The 25333-nt window shown below is 41.3% G+C and overlaps 1 protein-coding gene across 3 annotated transcripts in view; it reads left to right on the top strand.

The window, feature by feature from the left end:
• Nucleotides 1-25333, top strand: part of LOC139442483 (phosphofurin acidic cluster sorting protein 2-like) — a 133504-nt gene that overhangs the window by 104241 nt on the left and 3930 nt on the right. The window contains exons 6-19 of one of the 3 annotated variants that reach the window (XM_071223293.1): nt 4467-4642; nt 5068-5130; nt 6158-6309; nt 7614-7674; nt 8602-8661; nt 11071-11229; nt 16493-16597; nt 17267-17373; nt 18034-18188; nt 19335-19451; nt 20188-20290; nt 22847-22889; nt 23441-23480; nt 24308-24446. In XM_071223293.1, the coding sequence (XP_071079394.1) occupies nt 4467-4642; nt 5068-5130; nt 6158-6309; nt 7614-7674; nt 8602-8661; nt 11071-11229; nt 16493-16597; nt 17267-17373; nt 18034-18188; nt 19335-19451; nt 20188-20290; nt 22847-22889; nt 23441-23480; nt 24308-24446 (1480 nt within the window). Of the gene's footprint in view, nt 1-4466; nt 4643-5067; nt 5131-6157; nt 6310-7613; nt 7675-8601; nt 8662-11040; nt 11230-16492; nt 16598-17266; nt 17374-18033; nt 18189-19334; nt 19452-20187; nt 20291-22846; nt 22890-23440; nt 23481-24307; nt 24447-25333 lie in introns of all 3 variants that reach the window. The other 2 variants (XM_071223292.1, XM_071223294.1) reach the window with 2 other exon arrangements.

Below are 25333 nucleotides of genomic sequence, written 5' to 3'. Positions count from 1 at the left end.
TGCAGATTAATACCAACTGGTTTAAATGAATAGCTGCATAAACATCAATCTGATTGACTCATAGTTTTGTCATGTATTTTTCTTATATTGCGTTTGCTGGCATAAAGCAGGAAGGTATCATGAACTACTTCTAACCACCTCTTTTTCTTTTGCTGTATGTTCTTTTCCCCAATGACTAATGCCATTAATAAGGCCAGAGTGAATTTATTGTGAGCTTATCATTCCCACTATCCTTGATCCTGTGTTATACCCCTGGTGTGTCCTCTACTATAATTTGGCTCACATGGTTCTCCCAAGGGACGCAGATGGATGCAAATTCACTGTGCAGAGTTACATCTCTTAGCCATGCCAGGATTTCCTGATCATTAGTTCAAATACCAGATTATGATATTTGATTTGTCAGCACCATACCCATGCTAATGTGTCCTACCAGAGTACTTCATGTTCCATGCTTGCCAGTTCAAGAAGTGATCAGCTTCTCTAACTTGGCTGACTGCATGTCATCGTGACCTGAGGGTGTGGATTGTTGCTCATGCTTCAGTTAATGGTTTATCTGGTTATTTACAGGCCACCTTGATATTTAGCGGGAATATTGCCGAATGCAGCATTAAATTCTCACTCACTCACTCATGCTCTCACTCACTCACTCATGCTCTCTCTCTCACTCACTTATGCACTTACATCAAGAGGTCTAGATTTTGTTCGTTTTAGGTCTCCTGTGCTGTTTGACCTTGTCCCTCTAATCTGTAGTTGTGTTAAAACAGAGGCTAGTGTTTGTGTCAGAGTAATGCTTCACTTTCACCCTCATCCAGTACAACAGACAAACATTTGTCTCTTTCCAATATTGACACAGTGCGTTTGTCTGCACACTATCAAGGTGTGTGTTGCGGAGATTACCCAAGATGCATCTGCTGCCTCCTGTACATCTGTGGGAGCAGTGTCAAGGCTGTTCGAGTGCATTATCTCAGAGTGTTTGATAGGGGAATGCGAGAGCTGACATCTGCTCCCAGAACCAGGAATGTCGTGAGTGCTATTCTGGCACTTGACTGAATCTGTGATCAGATTAAAACACATTGTGGTAATGGAACTAAGATGGCCTCTAGATTGTTTGCTTGTAAGTGCTTGTCAAGGTGCCTCATCAGGTGGAGATAATGCTTCGCAGTCCTGTCTCTAGCCTTGCTCCGAGTCTGAATGTCCATTGGTGTATAGTAATTCTATCCTTATAGTAGGCAAGTCTCATTAAACAGACAGTATGCCAGTCTTTACAGTGACAACTTGTTCTTTTGGTAATGATCTAGGAATTACGAATTTAATTAGTAATTATTGCCTTAGAGATTTGTGCAAATCTAACTGGGTTATAGCCGTTTACATACCAAATTCCCATTTATAATTTCATTAGCCATGGTAAAGCTATTTCAAATGCTGGCTTTGATACCAAGAGTTTCAAATTTTCACCATTGCAATAGTACCCGAACTATTGCAGTTGTATCGCCATAGTTGTCAACCAACTTTAAGGCTTGATAACTTTATTAATCAATGTAAAGATGTAATCAAGGTATTGCTGACAATGTCAAGGCAACAATGTCCCTCCCTGTCCTACTCAAACCAACGGGAAGTAGCTCTAATCTGAAGTTATCGTAATCCTTGCTAATCAACACCTGGCAGGTTTTCTGACACATTTCTTTTGTTTTATTTACAACTAGATGCAACTTTTGAAACTATTGATTGATATGCATACTATTGGTGTTTTTAAATTCTTATCGATATAATACAATTGTAAGGCAAACACAATGCAATGCACTGATAGTTTGATAGAATCAAGTGAGAGACAACTGTGATATAGTTAATCAAGTTATGTATTTGAAAGTTTTCGTTGAAGTGTGTATTCTCAGTTTCAGATCATTAATTTTTTAAATACGGAGAATGACCTTGAAAAGTCCTTGAATGCTGGTGGTAACTGAGTTGCAAGCATGTGGTACTATGTCAAACCTGCAGCCAGCATTACTATGGCACAGTGTCACTCCAGCAGTGAGCATTATGGTCCTGTGGCACAGTGTCACTCCAGCAGTGAGCATTATGGTCCTGTGGCACAGTGTCACTCCAGCAGTGAGCATTATGGTCCTGTGGCACAGTGTCACTCCAGCAGTGAGCATTATGGTACTGTGGCACAGTGTCACTCCAGCAGTGAGCATTATGGTACTGTGGCACAGTGTCACTCCAGCAGTGAGCATTATGGTCCTGTGGCACAGTGTCACTCCAGCAGTGAGCATTATGGTCCTGTGGCACAGTGTCACTCCAGCTGTGAGCATTATGGTCCTGTGGCACAGTGTCACTCCAGCAGTGAGCATTATGGTCCTGTGGCACAGTGTCACTCCAGCAGTGAGCATTATGGTACTGTGGCACAGTGTCACTCCAGCTGTGAGCATTATGGTACTGTGGCACAGTGTCACTCCAGCAGTGAGCATTATGGTCCTGTGGCACAGTGTCACTCCAGCAGTGAGCATTATGGTACTGTGGCACAGTGTCACTCCAGCTGTGAGCATTATGGTCCTGTGGCACAGTGTCACTCCAGCTGTGAGCATTATGGTACTGTGGCACAGTGTCACTCCAGCAGTGAGCATTATGGTCCTGTGGCACAGTGTCACTCCAGCTGTGAGCATTATGGTACTGTGGCACAGTGTCACTCCAGCTGTGAGCATTATGGTCCTGTGGCACAGTGTCACTCCAGCAGCGAGCATTATGGTACTGTGGCACAGTGTCACTCCAGCAGCGAGCATTATGGTCCTGTGGCACAGTGTCACTCCAGCAGTGAGCATTATGGTACTGTGGCACAGTGTCACTCCAGCAGCGAGCATTATGGTACTGTGGCACAGTGGCACTCCAGCAGCGAGCATTATGGTACTGTTCCAGCTTGAACTGGCAGGGACAGGAGATAACCTGTGTTTTCGTCTGTCAGGGAGTCCTGGCATCCTTCATATCACACTTAATAAGCTTCATCCCCAGACAATCTTGTGCTCCCATTTGTCACTTGTCATCAGATGTTTCCAAGGTTTGTGGTAGCTGATCTATTTCACCACTGAAGGGGACATTTTATATTCCTGATTTAACATAACTCACCATACTCTTTGTATTTCTATACATGTCCAATTTCACTGTATGCTGTTTCTGATTTATGTATGTTTTATTTTCTTTGTGATCAAAAACATCTGTGGCACAAGGAAATTGAGCAATTACACAAATATCTCTTATCAGAATGTCTGATTAAACAAGTTGAATAATTCTGGATAAAACTTAAAAATAATTCATATTGTAGAAATGTTGTTTTACTGCAGACTGATACCTGTTGGCATTGTGGAAATGTTGTTTTACTGCAGACTGATACCTGTTGGCTTCGTGGAAATGTTGTTTTACTACAGACTGATACCTGTTGGCTTCGTGGAAATGTTGTTTTACTACAGACTGATACCTGTTGGCTTTGTGGAAATGTTGTTTTACTACAGACTGATACCTGTTGGCTTAGTGGAAATGTTGTTTTACTGCAGACTGATACCTGTTGGCTTAGTGGAAATGTTTTACTACACACCCGATACCTGTTGGCTTCGTGAAAATGTTGTTTTACTGCAGACTGATACCTGTTGGCATTGTGGAAATGTTGTTTTACTACAGACTGATACCTGTTGGCTTAGTGGAAATGTTGTTTTACTACAGACTGATACCTGTTGGCTTCGTGGAAATGTTGTTTTACTGCAGACTGATACCTGTTGGCTTCGTGGAAATGTTGTTTTACTGCAGACTGATACCTGTTGGCATTGTGGAAATGTTGTTTTACTACAGACTGATACCTGTTGGCTTAGTGGAAATGTTGTTTTACTACAGACTGATACCTGTTTGCATTGTGGAAATGTTGTTTTACTGCAGACTGATACCTGTTGGCATTGTGGAAATGTTGTTTTACTGCAGACTGATACCTGTTGGCATTGTGGAAATGTTGTTTTACTACAGACTGATACCTGTTGGCTTAGTGGAAATGTTGTTTTACTACAGACTGATACCTGTTTGCATTGTGGAAATGTTGTTTTACTACAGACTGATACCTGTTGGCTTAGTGGAAATGTTGTTTTACTACAGACTGATACCTGTTTGCATTGTGGAAATGTTGTTTTACTACAGACTGATACCTGTTGGCTTAGTGGAAATGTTGTTTTACTACAGACTGATACCTGTTGGCTTCGTGGAAATGTTGTTTTACTGCAGACTGATACCTGTTGGCTTCGTGGAAATGTTGTTTTACTGCAGACTGATACCTGTTGGCATTGTGGAAATGTTGTTTTACTACAGACTGATACCTGTTGGCTTCGTGGAAATGTTGTTTTACTGCAGACTGATACCTGTTGGCTTTGTGGAAATGTTGTTTTACTACAGACTGATACCTGTTGGCATTATCTAAAAGTTTTGGTTTATTTCAGACCGCTCCCCGGATGTTGACAATGACTCTGATGAAGAGGACGTCCATGACTTCAATGACCAGGACTTCTCCTCCAACGATGAGATGAGTGACTGTGAGCCAATGATGCTGGAGGAAGATGGCCGACCAAGACCAAGGAAAACCAGTCGCAGCAAGATACGACCGGTTACCTCTAGGGTAAGACCTAATCAGCTTGTTCAAGGGGTTATAAAACACTCACATGGAAGAGGCATGCATCTTTTTGTCAAGTTAAGAGATTAGAACACTTGACACATAAACATAACCATAATGCTTCTATCAAAGCTGATTTTTATTTGGGGTTCTGATATTTATTGCACTGAAGTGATCAAGTTGTGTCATTTGATTCATCTTTATAGCCGTACATATGGAGGATACCACAATGACAGAGCAATATTTAATAACAAGAAACCCATGCCTGGGTCAATATATATTAGGCAGTGGACACAAATATAGATACTTTATATTTGTGAATCAAAAAGATACTTCAGCACAAATAGAAACGAAGCAGCCCAGATATCTTGAAACCATTGACTATGACTTTGTGCTGGAGAACTTTCCTTATGCTAATCATCTAATTTCAGCAACGGAATATTAAACAGAGGTTCATAGCTTTACTGAAGAAGTTCAAGGTGTCAGCAGAAGATGTAAGTTGATACCCAAAACGAAATCTTAGCCTATTTGTACTTAATGTGCTGTGAAACTCCAGACCTTTTGGGGAAACCATCCAGAAATTCATTAATCCCTAATCTTGGCGCCGTTCCACAAACAGTCAATGATCGCTTTGTGGAGCGGGGCCCCGGGATGCAAATTGGCACACCGAGTCAGTTTTCAAAGTCTTTAAGGGTAAGCAGAATTTCAGCTTGCGTAGGGGGTCTCTGCAGATGTTTTTCCATATACTAGGAAATGTTTCCGGATAAGTTGCATCCCCTTGGACTAGTATTGTACAGGTTCTTCTGTTCCCTTGCAAGTTGTTGTGATCTGGCCTTGAGTTGAAAAGACTGTTAATCACGCCCTAACTACACATCAATTTTGTTTTACCCTTTATCATTGAAGTACAAATGTGTTTGTGAATGTCTGCGAATGTGTGCAATAATGCTACTTGATAATGAGTAATTGAAACTTTATAGCTGATTTTGCATACCTTGTTTCCATGATGATTGCTTGAATAACGAGTGTTCTAACAAATGAATGTGATTGCAATCTAGGACGAGTTACGTCCCTTTATTTTATGTCACGTTATTTATTTGACTTGACTTTGACTACAAGTGCCTTGAAAAAGCCTTGAAAAGGCCTCGAATTCGTTGAGGACAAATGGGTACCAACCCTGGAATAGTTTCGTCCCCAGTACTCAATACTTCTTGTAAGACTGTGTAAGTGTGAAAGAATTGGAATCATTAGATAACTATTTTTTCACTTGTGTTGTAGACCCATGAAGATCCGGGTTAGAATAGGTCTTCAGCAATCCATGCTTGCCGTAACTGGCAACTGTGCTTGTTGGTCTGCCTCGCTGACTTGGTTGATGCATATCATCATATCCCATTTGCGTAGATCGATGCTCATGAAGTAAATCACTGGACAGTCTGGTTTGATTATTTAGAGACTGCTGTCATATATATGGAATATTGCTGAGTGTGCCATTAAACAACAAACCAACAAATCTTTGTGTTGTAGGTATTGGACTCGGAAGCAGACCATGACCTGAACGACCCCGACAACACACCCGGTGACATCGACGACCTACTTGAGCAGTGGGATGACATGAGTGATAGCGGCCCTGAAATGGACACTATGAGTGTCATGTCCACACCAAAACCAAGACTCAGGTAAGACGAGGATGCTCAATGATGAATTTGTAGGAAAAAATATTAACTAAGGTCTTGCTGAGCACAGTGAAAAACCCCTCAATGTTGTCCCAGTCTGTAAGCCATGGCCCAAGTTCATGGGTTGGCACACTGACATGTGCCGTTGGTGGCCATTCGGCCTAAAATATGTCCTTTGAAATGAAGGACTCCGCTATGCAGTAATGGTCAAATGTTAAGAGTACAGTTCAATCTCATTAAAATCAGATCTTAGTTCTCGCTTCCGCTTAACAAAGATCTGAGGACATCCCATTAGGTGTTATGTCAGAACGACCTTCATACGACCAATCAGAACGTCGCTTACCAGATCATGAAAGTGACAGTCGGAATGTGATTTCTGATCATGCAACCTCGACAACTTTAACACGAGGTATTCCAAACGATAGTTACGGGCTTAATGACTGAATCCATACAATCTCAACCATCTATTGGCTATTCCAGTCTGTTCTTTTGTTAAGATGTCAAATTTTTAATCGAGAATTTGTCAGTATGTTTTGAAGCATAGTCACCAATTTGAAATTAGTACTGTAAAGCACGAGACAGCAGCCTTCTGATTGGCTAATGTCGACTTCTTGTCAGTCGTTCGTTTGGTCGGTCAAAGTTCACGCAAGGTCAGTGACCCGTAATGGGATGTCCTCAGATTTTGTTTAACAGTAGCGAGAACTTAGATCTGATTTTAATGAGATTGGAATATAGATTTACTTGTTACACTTAAAGGTCATTATATGCATATTAATTAGGAACCCAAGATAAAATACAAATACCAATGAACAACCCTGATAGGATATCATACAGATAGCAAAGAAAAGAAGCTATATGAAACCGAGAACAATGTGTACAAATGTCAGTGTACACAAAAGAACACCAAAGGCTTAGGGACAATATTCACAATAAAGAACACCAGATGATGCCGCAATTTGTACAACACTCTGTATCAGGTCAGCCTGTTTCGTTGTGTATATGATGCATGTTTGAAATGCACACAATACTCCAAGGTACCCAACACATTCTTCAGATGGCTGGCGTCATTGCTCATAATGTCTACCACTAGTTTGTCTGGCTCAGATTATTTACAGGCTTCTGTGGGTTTGATAGAATGTCACTGCTGACAGCAGTGTACAACGACTGACTCACTCTTTTAAAAGCTCGTCCATAAATCAGATAACTCCAGTAGAAGAGTTGCATGTGATGTAAGATATTTCCCACAAGACACTGAAATCCGACTGTACTTGTATAGTGTGTATTGACCTGTACCATTGTTCTGGCAGACCCTTCTTCACTGGGAGAGGAAGCACCCATGAATCCGATGTCTCAGCACCAAAGGTCCAGGTAGGTTATTGTAAATGCACGGGTAGCTTCGTTTTAGGTGCTGCAGTTCACTGACTTCACAGAGTTGCTTCCCTTAGATTGGCTAGAATCTCCAGATCATGGATTTGAATCCCAGAGTCACACTGGTTAGGAGCATTTAACAGCACAATAGCCGTGAATTTCATCTAGTGCCTGCATCAGGGTCTTGAGAATCTGATGATTACAGAAGTAGAATCAACGAGCTCCTACAGATTTGAGTGATTTCTTTGACACAAACCATGTTATGGTTGATATATGATCTCTCTATCATTTTGCATAATGGCCTATAGTTGTGTTAGTTTTGCTGCTTTAAATGCACATTCAAAATGACCAGTGATTTCCTGGATTAGAGTCAACTGCAAGAACAACAGTCATGATGGTTTATTAAGTTAGATTACGGAAAATGTATCTGAGACATGCAGAAATGTAAGTATCAGTATCAGTATCAGTGAAATAATTATTGTTTTTATATCTCTATTTAAAATCTTGCAATTCCATTGGTGAATCCATACCATGTGATGAAACAATACATTTCAATGCAGACCCCGAAATCATGCGACTGACACTGACCTCGAATATTGAAGAATATTGATTTGTCTGCTAGAAAACAAGATGGTGTCTGGTTCATTTCATAGTTTGCACCAAAGTAGTGTAATGAAACAGAGGATTGTTAAAAGACTTCATAAACTTTAAAGGGAATTTCCGTATAACAAAACAAATGATTACTCTTGAAGTTAATATGCAAAATTGGGTCCTTGTTTTTCACATATGGACTCAAGAGTATATATATATGTATATTACTATATTTGATTCAAAAAGGCCTTGACTTTCATTTGTCCTTGAAAACCTGAAGAAATTAAATTTGATTCTAGAATTTCTGTGTGCAAAGATATTTGTTGTACATTGCAGGAATCCTTCCGTCTGAGTGATGACAACGTGACCCGACGACTCGACAACGATGGCAACATTGTAAGTATGAGTGCTGCTCAGTGTATTGTCTCTCAGTCTCGCACATGGTTGGTCCTAGAGTCCCCGGTGTTGTGTTCTCTTCATATTAGATGCCACAGGGTTCCCTGGATGTCTTCATTGTGCAGTACTCACATGTAGATGAAGTCAAGGCTAAATAATTCACCCCAATAGTATACTTGCTGTATTCAGAGCTTTTTTAGTTCAATGTTTGTTATTTTCCTCATGAATAAATGAATGTGTTGCTGCTCATTTGGCAAGACAAGGGATCTTGTGGTTGGTTATCGTTTTTATCAGATAAATGTTAATGATTTAGCTTTGATTACTTAGATGAATTTAAAGATGGCCTCTTTGTCAGTCATCTTGATTTTCAACATTCTTTAAAGCTGTATGGGATATTTCATGTGTAGATTTAATTGGCTGTTCGAGATACAGATATGGCCTCAGTGGAAGCCATGTTAGTGTATGACACCAGATCCCAAGAACATTTTTTAACATTATATGTGGAGTTTCTGTTGATTTGCTTAAGCAATATGTACTCACTCTGTATAAAAGTAATGACACAAAAGCTGTCTATAGAGATATGGGTGACTCATTGAATTTCTTTTGATGTGTTACCTTAAGGAAATCATGTTCTTTAGGTTGAATACTGAATGAACAACAATCTCTTTAAATCAGTAAGCTTATGACAACCCGAGACATCAGAGGGAGGGTGTTATGCATGTACATGTATTTGTAATGATAATGGTTACCGGTATTGTCTGGGACTGTGTCGGGGTATAGCTGCAGGCTATTGGCATAGGTGATATCTTGCTGAGCCAATCACTGTAACTGTCATCAGTTTGTTAGCTAAAACATTTTTTCCTAATCTGATGGAGAAGAGGAAAGTTCATCCTTTCCCGACACACATTAAGGCAGACACTTTTTAATAGTAAACAGTATATCAACCCCTGTATGTTTGTATTAACTCTTGATTAGTCAGTTTTCCCATTCCTTTGAATTTGTGAAGAGAGCCAAAGAGAAAGTCTAGTTAGCATGGGGCCCTGTAGGGGTTGAACTGAATGCTTCAGCATAGTGGCTGTCTATTGTACTGTGATGCATTACAAGTATTGAATATCTAGACTTAAGGTTTAGATTGAAGGAGCACCAGACATTTCATAGCTTCTTGGAAAAAACATGGTTTTGTGGCCATGAAGTTGTGTGCCTGATGTTGATATGCATCATTTTAAAGCTTCCTTATTTCCCAGGAAACCAGCTCTTCAAATTTCAACTTCATGTCCTCTCAGGGGCATGGGTGGCCCAGTCCCCCAATGTGTTGCAATTTGCTCTGCAGAGTTGCATTCTTTGGAAACTCAAGAAACCTGATTGTGGGTTCGAATCCTGATTTACCCTGATTATATGTGTTGGTTTGTCAGCACCATACCTGTCCTCAGGGGTTTCACCAAAGTGGTAAACGTTTGGGGCCTGCATTTGTTCAGCCACATCAAGCTGACACCCTGTGATATAACTGGAATACTGTTCAAAACAGCATTAAACCTAACTCACTCTGTGATTACACAGCAATACTGATTCATAGTTCATTTAAGGCATTTTATCTGTTAGTAAAATCAGTTCCTTAAGGTAAAGTGTATTTTGATGGACTGTGACAAAGTTGCAGTGTAGAATAAGTGTTGTAAAAAGTGCGACAGAATGGAGATGTGGTTGCTCAAACATGGATCATTTTGGGGTTTGTGGTCCCGTGGAAACACTATCTCTCATTTAGTGTATCATCAGATCTTGGTGTTCATGCTGTCAACCACCAGGTTCTTTGGTATCCAAGTCAGATAAAACTTGCAGATTCAGCTGATATTGCTGACTTGGGTTGGTGGGGTAGCCTAGTGCTTAAGGCATTTGCTTTTCACGCAGAGGTACCATTCCCCACATGGGCACTATGTCTGAAGCCCATTTCTGGTGTCCTCATCTTGACTTTGCTTAAATATCGCTGTAAGCGGCATAAAACTATACTCAATCACTCATTGCTGACTTTGACAATATAATGCTCAAAAAAGGTTAGGGACCACACAAATGTTTCATATTACTCAAGTAATATGAAAAAAATCATGCGGTCCTTAACTTATTATTTCTATATAGACTGCAAAATTCTTTTGATAATTTTATATTTTGCCTCTGATTCCTGAAGCTTTGAAATGTCTGTGTTCCTAACTTAATCCATTAACATTGTACCATAGATGATAAGTGGCCTCATTCAGGTATTTCAGCCTGAGATTGTGTAGCAGTGGCTGCTGCGTTGTGTGACATTGTTGACTTACTGATGTATGTTTCCCTGCATGACATGCTCCTCTTCCATTGCTTGTGTTGGTTCTACGTGTGTGTGCAAACCAGGAGCAAGATGTGGAAATATCTGATTCGCAGACTCCCAGTGAGTCGTCCCCCAAGACCATTACCCCACTCCTAAAACACAGGGGCATGCGATTCGTTCGGGAACGGAGCACCTCGTACCGCGAGAAAAAGAGCAAAAAGGAACACAAGATGATCGAGAGACGCAACAGTGCTGGAGGTTCGGACGACGCGGTCAGTTATTGGTAGACTTCCTGTCATGCTCACAGTGCTGCTGTATGACAAGCTTTGTATGCGACCTTGACCTGCACATGCTTACTGACATTGTAGTGTAGCCTCGGTTTGACATCTAACCTCTGTTACCCTCAAAATTACAGTCTTGATCTCAATCTGAATGATTTATAGAATAGCTTGCTTTTACCATTTGACTGTCAACACAGGACAAGTATGACCTTATTTCAATGAAGTGCATCATAACGTCAGTTGTTATGACTTACATCAGTTTGTAATTCTTACTCCTTGCAAGGTAGTGAATAAACGATTTTTACAGGAAGCTCAACAGAGTTACCTCCCTTTTATCATTCAATGCATGACAACTGTATCATTTGCATCATGGTGTGAAATTTGGTATAAAAAAAACAATAATTATCCAGGGATGTGATAAAGCAATGCAGATAAGGATGAAGACTATGAGATTGAGAGTATATTGTTTGTGTATCTAGATACAGCCAGCCATGGCTCTCCCTATGTGTGGTGATCTCTGTGTGGACCTAACATCATCCCCTCTTAACATCAGTGTTTCCTGACAACTCTTTTCATGTTCAGCAGCTGTGAATATTCTGAAGGAAACCGTAATCAAGTTTTGTATGTTAATTTGTAAAAAAATGCATGTTTTGTAGTTAAGTTTGATTTTAGTTTATATGAAACTCAGGATAGGAAGAGATTGTTATAACAAGTGTCAACGCGAGTCCTATTTCTTGGGCTGTGGTGACAAGAAATGTCTTTAGTACAGAAGCAGACACAAGGTGAAGCCCAGGTTTGTTGGTGAGGGGTTGAAAAGTTGAGCTTATGACTGTGGTCATTTTATGTCAGGCGTGTTTCATCTGTGAGTGTAGTCACTATTATGACTCTCATCAAAGTAATTTGAGTTTTAGTACCAACCCTAGGACTTCAGATTGTAAGATTACAAGACTTGTCTTTATGGTAAAAACAGAGATGACGCAACTCTTTCATAAATTATCAGTCCTGTTATAAATGAAAAATCATACAAGGCATTTGTGTGATATATTACTATTTGAGGAATAGTTTTAAAACACAATGATTCATTATCAGACTTCAGTGTTAAAATGTTCAGCTCAGTATTTATTATAATAGAAATGGTGTGATTTTCATGGAATTAAATGATGTCACCATTTGTAATTCCAGTCATAAAACATGAAACAAAACCATCAACATTATTAGTGTGGGGTATGAAATGTTCTGATGTAACAGAATATTTAAAATTTAAATGGGTTGTGTAGACAGGAATATTTTGAAACGTTTTACTCCCCCAAAATGGTGGCATGTGTCAAAAACTGTTTGAGTAATGTGTATGTAGCTACTGTGCTTTTGGGACCAGGGCTAGTGTTGTGTATGTTGAGGTGTGTGGTTAGTTAAGGTGTTGCAGTGTAGAGGTAAGCCTTGTTTCCCTGTATGTCAGCTGGTAATGGAAACAGGCTCTGTGTGCCAGGAGTATGGGTATTGCGGTACTGTTTATTTTCAACATTGTTGCTTTGGTTACATGCTATGCCAGATATTTTTTTACCATTACAGTAAATAGTAATATTTAGAATATTTGAGTATCATGTTCTTTGTTTTTTAATTCTGTCTATATATTGCTTCTTTAGCTTGGTTTGTTTATTACGGTGCCTGATTTAGATACAGCTGTGAAAGCGATGATGATTTCTGCTGTGACACTGTTGCACCACTAGTTATACTTCAGTGTTCCCATTTGTAACACTGAACTACAAGATTACTTCAATTTTTGGTCCAGCATTTTAAGTCAAGATAAAATTTTAGGAATTTACCACATATAGTATTTTCATTAACAAATCTACTGATTAATTCCATTATTATGGATTTAGTGATAAAAATCAATATTTCACCTGAATTTGTATGTTGTAACAAGTTTTAATCTGCCTCAGTGACAATGTTTATTGATGTAGATCAGTAAGAAAATACAAAATGATGCAAGATTAAGCTTTTCTTGTCAAATTTCATATTTATCTCATCTAATGTCTTCACTTCTTGACGGTTCCACTCATAAAAAAATTAAATTTTGTCTGATACTTGAAAAGTTCAGCCATTTATCCTTCATATATATCAAATTGTGTTGGGTCATGGAAAGGGTATTCAAAAAGACTGCTTCTTACAAAGATGCCGGAGTAATAAAACAATTAACACCAATCCAAAATTGATAGCATATTGTCTGGTGTGATGTACTGTATTTCCTCTATTAGATAGTCCTCTATCAAATACATGCAGGCCTCTTATTGATACCAATAATATAAAACCTGGGTCCATCAATTGATGAAATTAATTATCCCTATTTATCCCTATCACATTGACTTGCAGCATGTAATGATTCCTCTGTTTCACTTAGGGGGTGGTCGGGTAGCCTAGTTGTTTAAGCGTTCGCTCATCAAGCTAAAGACCCGGGTTCCATTTCCGACATGGGTACAATATGTGAAGCCCATTTCTGGTGTCCCCTTCCGTGATCTTGCTGGAATATTAAATTCCTAAAAGCGTTGTAAAACCATACTCACTCTCTCACTGTTTCACTTAATAATGACTGTTTTCACTGTGCCAGCATTAAACAGAATCAATGTCAGGTCAACAGCTTACATGAAATTAATAGATGCCCAGGTGTATTGGAGACGAAATACAGTAGCTGGAAAAGTGTTGACTACAGTCACTTTGTCCCTCACGTGATAAGGCCAGCATTTATTCTTTGTCAAGAAGCATGATCTTTTGAAGGAAACATTCCTATTGACTCCAGCCATTTACACCACTTCAACCAATGTGCTACTGTTGGGAATATTTTTTTATATAATTTTGTTTCTTTTCTAATTGTCTAATTGCAATAACTTGCTGTCATCTTGGATCTAATACTGGAATTCTATAACATTGATTTCTCTACAGAAAATGATACTATTCTTGATTAAGTTAGGCTAGGTTATAGTTTCTGAAATGATTTTATATAGCTTCTTATAGTATGTATACAACTCAAAAGAAGTTAAAGAACACCTGATTCTGTCAGATTTCTCAGCAGAAGAAACTAACTGTTTGAGTCCACTAGTCCTTATAATGATAACATATCATTCAATAAGTATTGATAATTAATAATTCTACCTTAGATTCAGAAAACATTTGCTTTAAGTATATACTGATAACTTTCTTGAAACCAAGGTTAATAAGGAAGGCATACTTTCCTTTCTCCAAACCTTATAGTGTGTAAGAGCTCTCTATAAGCAGTAAAGCTGCTCTGCATGGATATTTGATTGAGAGCCATGTATCACAGAATGTTGGAGCTAGACATCACACCTGTAGCAGCACCCTGTGTGTCATCTCCAACCTCTGCATGCTTCATCTTTCATGGAGGGGCAATGTACCAGCAACCACCAACACATAGAATGTTCATCTCATCCTTGTTCCAAACTTGGCCATCTCAAGGAATATGTGTACTTATTTGGACAGTGAAAGACTAAGACTGGCTGTGCTTTTAGATAAGTTTTCAAGCTGTATTTAGTTATCCTATTATGTTCAGACTGTGCAAATCAACTGATACAACTTTTTATTATTGCTGTCATTGTGATCAGGATCAGGATCAGGATCAGAAAGGAAGCCTTCACACAAGTAGACTAAATTTGTTTATTTGAACCAAACTATGCTGAGGGAAAATGTTTAATGGGGAAATTTCTAACTTAAAAGCATATTAATGATCAATATTTGTAAGGTCTGATGATATGAAAGTATAAAAAAAGGGCATGTTGTGTGTGGGCAATATCAAGCGTTAAATATTCTGTGTGTAACTGTATGTATGTATCTCTCCATCATCAAATCACGTTTTATGATGTGTGGCCGACACTCTAATATGGCACTCTGATATGGCATCCTCTGTCATGCATCTATAGACACTCTTGTCATGTGATACTCTCCTTCTGGCACAGTAAGTTGTGTAATGGTATTCTCATGTGACTGTCATGTGACACTCTTCATATGGATGTCATGTGACCTGTAACTTGTGTACATGGTATTCTCATGTGACTGTCATGTGACACTCTTCACATAGATGTCATGTGACCTGTAACTTGTGTACATGGTATTCTCATGTGACTGTCATGTGACAAGTGTACAGGTACTATCTCTGATCCTCACAGTATGGGTATGCATCTTCTGATGCCTACAACACACAACCCCGAAGCGCTTTGAATGTTATATACTGCTCAAAAGAAGTCATAACATGACAGATTAACAGTAGTAATATAAGAGAATCGGGTGGTCCTCAACTTCTTTTGAGTAGTATATAAAGAGAATATAATCATTGTTGTCTGTCCTGCAGTGACATACTTTTTCATTTTGTGCAGAAATGTATTTTGGTTTGTTCAAACAGGCCGTGTTAAGCAATGTATTGTCTGTAAATACTGTCTCATCCACCCATATGGTGTTTCTCAGAGTGTATTTTGATTTTTTACGAAAGTAATCCTGTAGGCCTTGAAAGGATGTGAAGGTGAACCAGTTATTTGCAGCCTATCAGCATCCTTGATGTAATCTCCCACCTAGTGATGGGACTGCAGGCAACATTGTATCCTGTGTCTGTAGATATTAACATGTCATCTTCCTAAAACATAGGTCTTAAAGACTTCTAATAATATCAATATCAAGAACCCCATGTACTCTTGGTTCATCGGGGCGTTGGGGGCCCAGTCATCTAAGGTGCTGCATATATGCAGAGTTGTGTCCCTTGGACATGCAAGAACCTATGATCCTGGGTTCAAATCCCAGTTCACCCTTATTATTTATCCAGGTTTGTCAGCACCATACTTGTGCTTGTAGGCCTGTATGATATAAATGGAAGACTGTTCACAGCGGCGTTACTCCCTACCCACTCACTCACTCCTAAAATGTAGATCTAAGACTAATGTTCTATCGTGTAACCAATATCGAGAGACCTATGTACTCTTCTTTGTTCATCAATTACTGTAATGTTTCAATGTTTTTCGTATTGAGGGTATGTTTCATATTTCAGCTCGGCCTGGTGAAAGAGAATTTGCTTTTTCAGTGTTTACGGAAGGAATAAACACATTTTTTGTGTGTAAATATCTGATTGGTTTTTATCTGACATTATCTATGCATTTAAAGTTTAAGTTCTGTTTGAGCTGTGCTGCATTTGCAGGGTGTTGGGTTGTCCTATTGTTTTGCTACTCCCATGTTGTATGGAGATGTTGTGTGTTTGCAGCCAAGGAAAGCTCTGCTTGATCAGCTCAGTGCTGTGTTGGGGAATGGGGACGACCGTCTGCCTGAAAGCGTCTTCCTCATCAATGCTGCCGAGTGGCAAGGACAGGTACTGCTTGTTTAAGGGTAGATTTATCATGTGGTCAAACTCACTGACTTGGTTGGTGCCTGTCATCGCTTCCCAATTACATATATGGGTGCTCATAATGTCATCACTGGATTGTCAGGTCAAGACATTATTATTTACTAACCGCTGTCATATAGCTGGAGTATTGCTGAGTGGGGTGTTAAACAACAAACTAGATTTATGTGACAATTATGAATGTTTTGACCAGCACCAGTCTTCATTTCTGTGCATGTCAGAGAAGTTACGATAATGTATATTAGTCTGTGAGAAGTGGACGATAACACAGGAACATGCAACTGTTGGATATAGGACATATCCCACAGTGATCACCTGCAACTTACTCATAGGTGATGATGCTGATACCTTTAGTGAATCAGAAAATGAGTTATACCCAGGAGATATGATGCAGCTGGCTGATAGTAGATGACACAGGACCTTCAGTTTCTGGGTAATGGGTGATGCCATTATTGCCTTCAGTTTCTGGCTAATGGGTGAGGACAATAGGACAATTAGTGTATATTAGAAGGAGTTACACCACAGGATCTTTAACATAGTCTTTCTCATTCTGTGAGGACAATGGGACATTCAGTGTATATTAGAAGGAGTTACACCACAGGATATTTAACATATTCTTTCTCATTCTGTTTCCAGCTCCTTGTACAGAAGCTTCAGGAGAAACAATGGCGTCTCATCTGCACATGCTCAAATGCCGACGTGAAGGCTGCCATCAGCTTCCTAGTTGCTAAGATACAGAGGTTGTAAGTATCAGATACGCTGAGAGTTAACCAGGCTATGGCTGGCTAAAGCATCAGTTTAGCGTTTGTCATAACATTTGGAATTAAGAATACCTGAAAACCAGATAATAGTAAAGAGGGAGTATCAGGTCAGTAACTGCAGCCTGTGACTTTAGCCACAAGTCTGAAGCCCATGTCTAGTATAGTTCTGTCGGCCTCGTAAGCTCATCTAATAATAGTCCATATTACAACACAAAAATCTTCTGGAAATGAATCTAAGAGCCAAACTCCAACAGGTTTTTGCACAGACTGTAACTTTGGAAGTAAGGTGTCTAAAATATCCTCTCATTACTTCAACCAGACTGGTGTAGGCAAGATATGAATGCAATCCCTCCTCATGTTGAATACATGAGTTCTCAAGTTCAGAGTTTGAACTAAAATAAACTGCCAGGCTGCCATCAGGACCCATAGGCCTTAGAAGCTACAGGCCCTGACTAAACTCTTCAGGCCCTCATTAATAAAACAGCAGCTTATAAATAAATCGACACATGAATTTATTGCTACCCTTACAGATTTGAAACTACAGGCCCATGGTGTCAAGCTGTATTTACTAACTTATGTGCTCACTCACATTGTTATGCTATGGTATCGAGAATTAATTTATGACTGACCTTGTGTTTTCAGTTGTAACAGCAACTCAAAGAGTCCAAGCCCTATCAAGGTTGGAGTAGCTGGTGGAGACGCGTACATCAACTCAGTACTCAGACCCTATGTGGAACAACTGTCCTCCAAGTCACATGACTGGCAGACATACACAAAATTTCTAGTCATTCCATTTGGTAAGTCTAATGACTCTGTTTTTGTGGCCTTGTGTTTATTGCTTCCATTCATCAAGACTGTGGTTAGATTCCCTTCATTGGCGCAACGTGTGAAGCCCATTCATGGTGTCCTTGTTATATGGCAGGAATATTGATAAAAGAAGTAAACATACTGACTAATAATCACACTTACCCGGTCCGTTAGCATCTGATGATTGTTATGGGCAGGTATTGTCAAATTTGTCACTCTCAGGGTCAACTTTTTTCCAGCGTAAATAATAGAGGATGCCAGTACTTCATCAGGATATAAATGTATTGTTGCAAGAACAAAGCCAAGCCCTGACAGACCAAAGTACTGGCACAAGTTCTCTGTCTATCTTAGAGCATGGCACAAACTCCACCATTCATCTTTGAAGCAGATTGCATGATTTCATATACACTGTGTTTGTTAAGGACTGTCATGCTAATATGTACAAGTTTCACGAAGCACTAGAGTTTCACACCTCTAAAAACAGTATACTTTACAGTACATAATCAGCATATATATGTACTCCACCTGACCATAATGGTGACCACTCATGGGACGAAAGTATTTGCTGTAATTCCTGCAAATCCTTTACCTCTATTACATCATAGCCATAAATCTTGTATTTTGGCTGCAGACACACTATAACTAAATCTTCAGATTTTCAACAGAAGTCCTCTTCAGTGTCAAATACACACAACTAGTTGTTCCCCTAATAGCACATATAGCTCTTCAGTGCAAAAAGGAGGGAAAAACGCCACTTTCCAAAACATATTTCACCACTGGAGACAGATGAATTGTGGAGGTGGGTGTCCTGATGTAATAGAGGTAGTATTCTTGGAATTATTATTGTTTGATAATTATACATGTAGTTGTGGCTTGTACAGATTAGTTAGGACACTCCTGTGGTGTACGTACAGTAAACTACATACAGTAAACTATGTTTATAACTAACACGCTTATAACGAACAGACAGATATAATGAACTGTTTTTTTGTCCCCGTCCGTTTGCTGTATATATGCTTATAACAAACTACAGTTAAAACGAACAAAAATTGGTGGTCCCTTTGAGTTTGTTGTGACCATAGTTTACTGTATGTAAAGATGACAACTGACTGACTGTGGCTGGTGTGTGTTTGCAGGTAGTAGTTTAGTGGGGAAGTTTCTTGCCAGTATAGACAGCACCTACGCACAACTGTTTGTCGACTCCCTGTGGAAGGACACCTTTGACAAGACAGATGCAACGAAACCCACACTGGGTGAGTATTTGTGTGGTGTAACAGTTAAAATCTGTCATGTCAATTTATTCCAGCTGTATAATCAGTGTTTGCATCCTGATGGAATTTGGGTAGAAGTTGTTCCCATGAACCTATGCATGTCGTGAGAGGCGACTATGTGACTCTCTAGTGGGTCATAACTAATGGATCTTGCCTCAAATGAATCATAACTAATGGTCATAACTAATAGATCATAACTGATGGTCATAACTCTAATGCGTCATAACTGATTGTCATAACAATTGGATCATAACAAATGGTCAATACTCAAATGGATCATAACTCAAATGGGTCATGACTTATGGGTCATAACTAATGGGTCATAACTCAAATGGATCATAACTCAAATGGGTCATGACTTAATGGTTCATAACTCAAATGGATCTTACTAAAGGTCATAATGCAAATTGTCATAGTTCAAATGGATCATAACTCTTTGTGATTGCAGTTCATCGTACTCCAGGGCCCTGTTCCACAAAGTGATCATAGCACTATAATCGTTATGTCTATGGGAGTTACGATCACCTTAGCACCAGGATCACTTTGTGGCACAGGACATCAGCTGTGTCCAGCACGGGTTTGTCTGGACCAGACATGATTATTTACAGGCAGCCATTGAATAGCTTGAATATTGATGACTAGAGATAAAGCAACAAACAACAAACAAATGGTATAAATATAAGGCTTAGTTGGCTATGTTGATATTTTCCTTTTGCAGATTCACAAGAGATCATCAACCGGGTGTCCAAATACTTGAGTGGATCTACCAACATCCACCAGATGCCCATCGCGGAAGCCATGGTTATGTGCAAGGGCAAAACGTATGCTGTCTCTTTTTATCTCTACTGGTCACTGAAATTGTTACATTTGTTGTTATATTTTATTTATTATTTTGCTAACACGTTCCAGCAGTAGAAACTAACTGTTTTAGTCCACTAGTCCTTGTAATGATAACATATAGCAAAGTCCTTATGAGTGGCAAATTTATACTAGTCCTTATGATACCTTTATTATTGGGCAGTTTGGCAAGGACTATAGGACTAGTGCCAACCTTCATCCACCTTAAACCACCTACACCCACCTACACCCACCTACACCAACCTTTATCCAACTACACCAACCTTCATCCACCTTAAACCACCTTCATCCACCTACACCCACCTACACCTACCTACACCCACCTACAACCACCTACACCCACCTACACCCATCTACACCCACAAACACCCACCTACATCCGCCTACACCCACCTTCACCCACCTTCACCAACCTACACCCACCTTCACCCACCTTCACCCACCTACACCCACCTACACCCATCTACACCTACCAACACCCATCTACACCCACCTACACCCACCTACACCCACCTTCACCTACCTTCACCCACCTACACCTACCTACACCCACCTTCACCTACCTACACCCACCTACACCCACCTACACCCACCTTCACCCACCTACACCCATCTACACCCACAAACACCCACCTACATCCGCCTACACCCACCTTCACCAACCTACACCCACCTTCACCCACCTTCACCCACCTACACCCATCTACACCCATCTACACCCACAAACACCCACCTACATCCGCCTACACCCACCTTCACCCACCTTCACCAACCTACACCCACCTTCACCCACCTTCACCCACCTTCACCAACCTACACCCACCTTCACCCACCTACACCCACCTACACCCATCTACACCTACCAACACCCATCTACACCTACCTACACCCACCTACACCCACCTTCACCCACCTACACCTACCTACACCCACCTTCACCTACCTACAACCACCTACACCCACCTACACCCACCTTCACCCACCTACCTACACCCACCTACACCCACCTTCACCCACCTACCTACACCTACCTACACCCACCTACACCCACCTTCACCCACCTACACCCACCTACCTACACCCACCTACACCCACCTTCACCCAGCTTCACCCACCTACACCCACCTACACCAACCTACACCCACCTACACCCACCTTCACCTACCTACACCCACCTACACCCACCTACCTACACCCACCTACACCCACCTTCACCCACCTACCTACACCTACCTACACCCACCTACACCCACCTTCACCCACCTACACCCACCTACCTACACCTACCTACACCCACCTACACCCACCTACACCCACCTACACCTACCTACACCCACCTACACCTACCTACACCCACCTTCACCCACCTACACCCACCTACACCCACCTTCACCCACCTACACCCACCTACCTACACCCACCTACACCCACCTACCTACACCTACCTACACCCACCTACACCCACCTACACCCTCCAACACCCACCTACACCCACCTACACCCACCTACACCCACCAACACCCACCTACACCCACCTACACCCACCTTCACCCACCTACACCCACCTTCACCCACCTACACCCACCTACACCCACCTACACCCTCCAACACCCACCTACACCCACCTTCACCCACCTACACCCACCTACACCCACCTACACCCACCTACACCCTCCAACACCCACCTACACCCACCTTCACCCACCTTCACCCACCTACACCCACCTACACCTACCTACACCCACCTACACCCGCCAACACCCACCTACACCCACCTACACCTACATACACCCACCTACACCCACCAACACCCACCTACACCCACCTTCACCCACCTACCTACACCCACCTACACCTACCTACACCCACCTTCACCCACCTACACCCACCTACCCACCTTCACCCACCTACACCCACCTACACCCACTAACACCAACCTTCACCCACCTTCACCCACCTTAACCTACCTACACCCACCTACACCCACCTACACCCACCTTCACCAACCTTCTCCCACCTAAACCCACCTTCACCCACCTTCATCCATCTACACCCACCTTCACCCACCTACACCAACACCCACCTACACCCACCTTCATCCATCTACACCCACCTACACCAACCTTCATCCACCTACACCCACCTTCACCGACCTACACCCACTAACACCAACCTTCACCTACCTTCACCCACCTACACCCACCTACACCAACCTTCATCCACCTACACCCACCTACACCCACCTCCACCGACCTACACCCACTAACACCAACCTTCACCTACCTTCACCCACCTTCACCTACCTACACCCACCTACACCCACCTACACCCACCTACACCCACCTTCACCGACCTAAACCCACCAGCACCCACCTACACCCACCTACACCCACCTACACCGACCTAAACACACCAGCACCCACCTACACCCACCTTCACCCACCTACACCCACCTAACCTACACCCACCCTATCCCATAATCTTCATCCTCTACACTATGTCTGTTGTTGTTTCCACAGGTCTGATGAGGAATCTTCACAGAAGTTTGTCCCGTTCCTAAGTGTAAGTGAACTCAGCTCTCAACACAGTCGCAGCTAAAGTGGGTAACTTTCTGCTAGTTATAAGGGTATTGATATACCCCAAGGTCACGTATGCAATCATTGGGTTCAGGCCATCATCTTCCAAGTTGTCATCCCTGATGTGTATACAGCAGTTCCAATTTTATTCATGTTTAGATAGCATCCACGATATGAACTTCCATGAGTAATTGGCAAGTTTGACGGCCAACAAGTGACCTTGTCTTGTGTTTGCACAAGTGTGAGGCAGGGATTGTACAGATACAAAAGACTGCAGGAGAAATCTAATCTTTAATATTGTTGGATGGTGCTTTCCATACACACTGATGAACCCGTTCCAAACAGCAGTCTTAGCACTAAGATGATTGTAACTCCCATAGACTTACAACATTCATAGCGCTAAGATTGCTTTGTGGAACGGTGCCAAGATATAACAACTGTAATTAATAACCTGATAGGGGATCTATCTTTTAGGTCAATTCACATGGCATTTTTTTATGTCAACTGGAATCTACAAATTCTGTTTTGTTTCTTTAGGAGGTGAAGATCGGCACCCCAGAAATGTTTAGCATGTCAGGTGAGTTTAGTGTTGTAACATTACTGGAATATACCACGCAAATAAAGTTAAAGAGCACCCGATTTTTTTCATGTGACTGTAGTTGATTTGTCATGGGGGACAGGACAGATTGACTTTCGTCTTGAGAAAAAATCAGGTGTTCTTTAACTTTCATTTCATTAGTATATTTTGTCATTTAATAGTTTGTCCCATTACCAATTTTCAGCCATACATTGCGACAAGAATTATTTTTAGGTGAATACATTGACAATACATCAATGTTCTAGTCACCACATGGTCATGAGGGAAACAGTTTTACCCCATGGGTATTCTGGTTAGAACTGGTCCCCAGCAACATTTGCTTATCTGAAGGGGTAACTTAATGGATCAAGGGGTCAGACTCAGTAACATGGTTGATTGTGCGTCATCATATCTTGATTGCAAAGGGTTTTGCTCATTATATCAATCACTGGTTTGTCTGGTCCAGGCTTGATGATATACATGTTGTTGTGATAGTTGCACGACGGTTGCAGACCCGTGAAGATCGGGGGTAGAATAGGGCGTCAGCAACCCATGCTTGCCGTAAAAGGCAACTATGCTTGTTGTAAGGGGTGACTAATGGGATCGGGTGGTCAGGCTCGCTGACTTGGTAGATGCGTTTCATCGATCCCAATAGCGTGAATCGATACTCATGATATTAATCACTAGATTGTCTGGTCGAGACTCAATTATGTACAGACCGCCGTCATATAGCTGGAATATTGCTGAATGCGGCGTTAAACAACAAACCAAAACAAAAAAAACGATGGTTACCATGACATGTATTGGTTATATTTTGTCTTTCATAGTTGAGATTGAGGAAGGTGCTACCAGTCCCCCCAGCCTGTCAAGTTCCCCCCCTGCCTCCGCTCCTATAGCTATCAAGGCCACTGAGGGTCAGACCCCACCTAGTTCCCCCAACATCAGCACAATGTCTCCATCAGGGAGGTGAGTCACCATTGTTGACATAAGTGTTGTCATGTTAAAGATCCTCAGGTTAGTCCAGTGGTGGGTGCCATTGCTTTTCTGTAGAAGCCCTGGGTCAGACCCCACCTAGCTGTCCCCGACATCAGCACTATGTCTCCATAGGGAAGGTAAGACACCAGTGTTGACAGAAGTGTTAATGTGTCTCAGTTTAATCCAGTGATGAGTGTCATTGCTTCTCTCTAGAAGCCCTGGGTCAGGCCCCACCTAGCTGTTCCCAACATCAGCACTATGTCTCCATCGGGGAGGTGGGTCACCAGTGTTGACAGAAGTGTTAATGCATCTCAGTTTAATCCAGTGGTGAGTGTCATTGCTTCTCTCTAGAAGCCCTGGGTCAGGCCCCACCTGGCTGTCCCCAACATCAGCACTATGTCACCATCAAGGAGGTGGGCCACCAGTGTTAATGGAAGTGTTAATGTGTCTCAGTTTAATCCAGTGGTGAGTGTCATTGCTTCTCTCTAGAAGCCCTGGGTCAGACCCCACCTAGCTGTCCCCAACATCAGCACTAAGTCACCATCGGGGAGGTAGGTCACCAGTGTTGATGGAAGTGTTAACATGTGTTATGAGGAGATTTCCAATTTGAAACACAGAGGTTAAACCCAGAAAGCACAGAACTGAATTACTACACAAGTTCAATGAATAATCAATTAATTATATTCAAACACACAGTTTCAGGTTTACAATATTAAGGACAATACAATGAATCAAATAATGGGCAGAAGCAGTAAGTAACAGGCCCTATAATTAATAGCTAGTACACCCATGAATGTCCAGAATAGTGTCACTGTGGAATGTCTTGAAACAGGCCTGTCTCTGTTCTTGAATCCAGAATAGTTTTGGAAGCTGAAGAA

This window comes from Haliotis cracherodii, unplaced genomic scaffold (assembly GCF_022045235.1).
Source record: "Haliotis cracherodii isolate W230 unplaced genomic scaffold, xgHalCrac1.p SCAF_5, whole genome shotgun sequence".
NCBI classification, from domain to species: domain Eukaryota; kingdom Metazoa; phylum Mollusca; class Gastropoda; order Lepetellida; family Haliotidae; genus Haliotis; species Haliotis cracherodii.
Note: the sequence above shows the minus strand (reverse complement) of the source record. Positions and strands in the feature narration are given on the sequence as shown.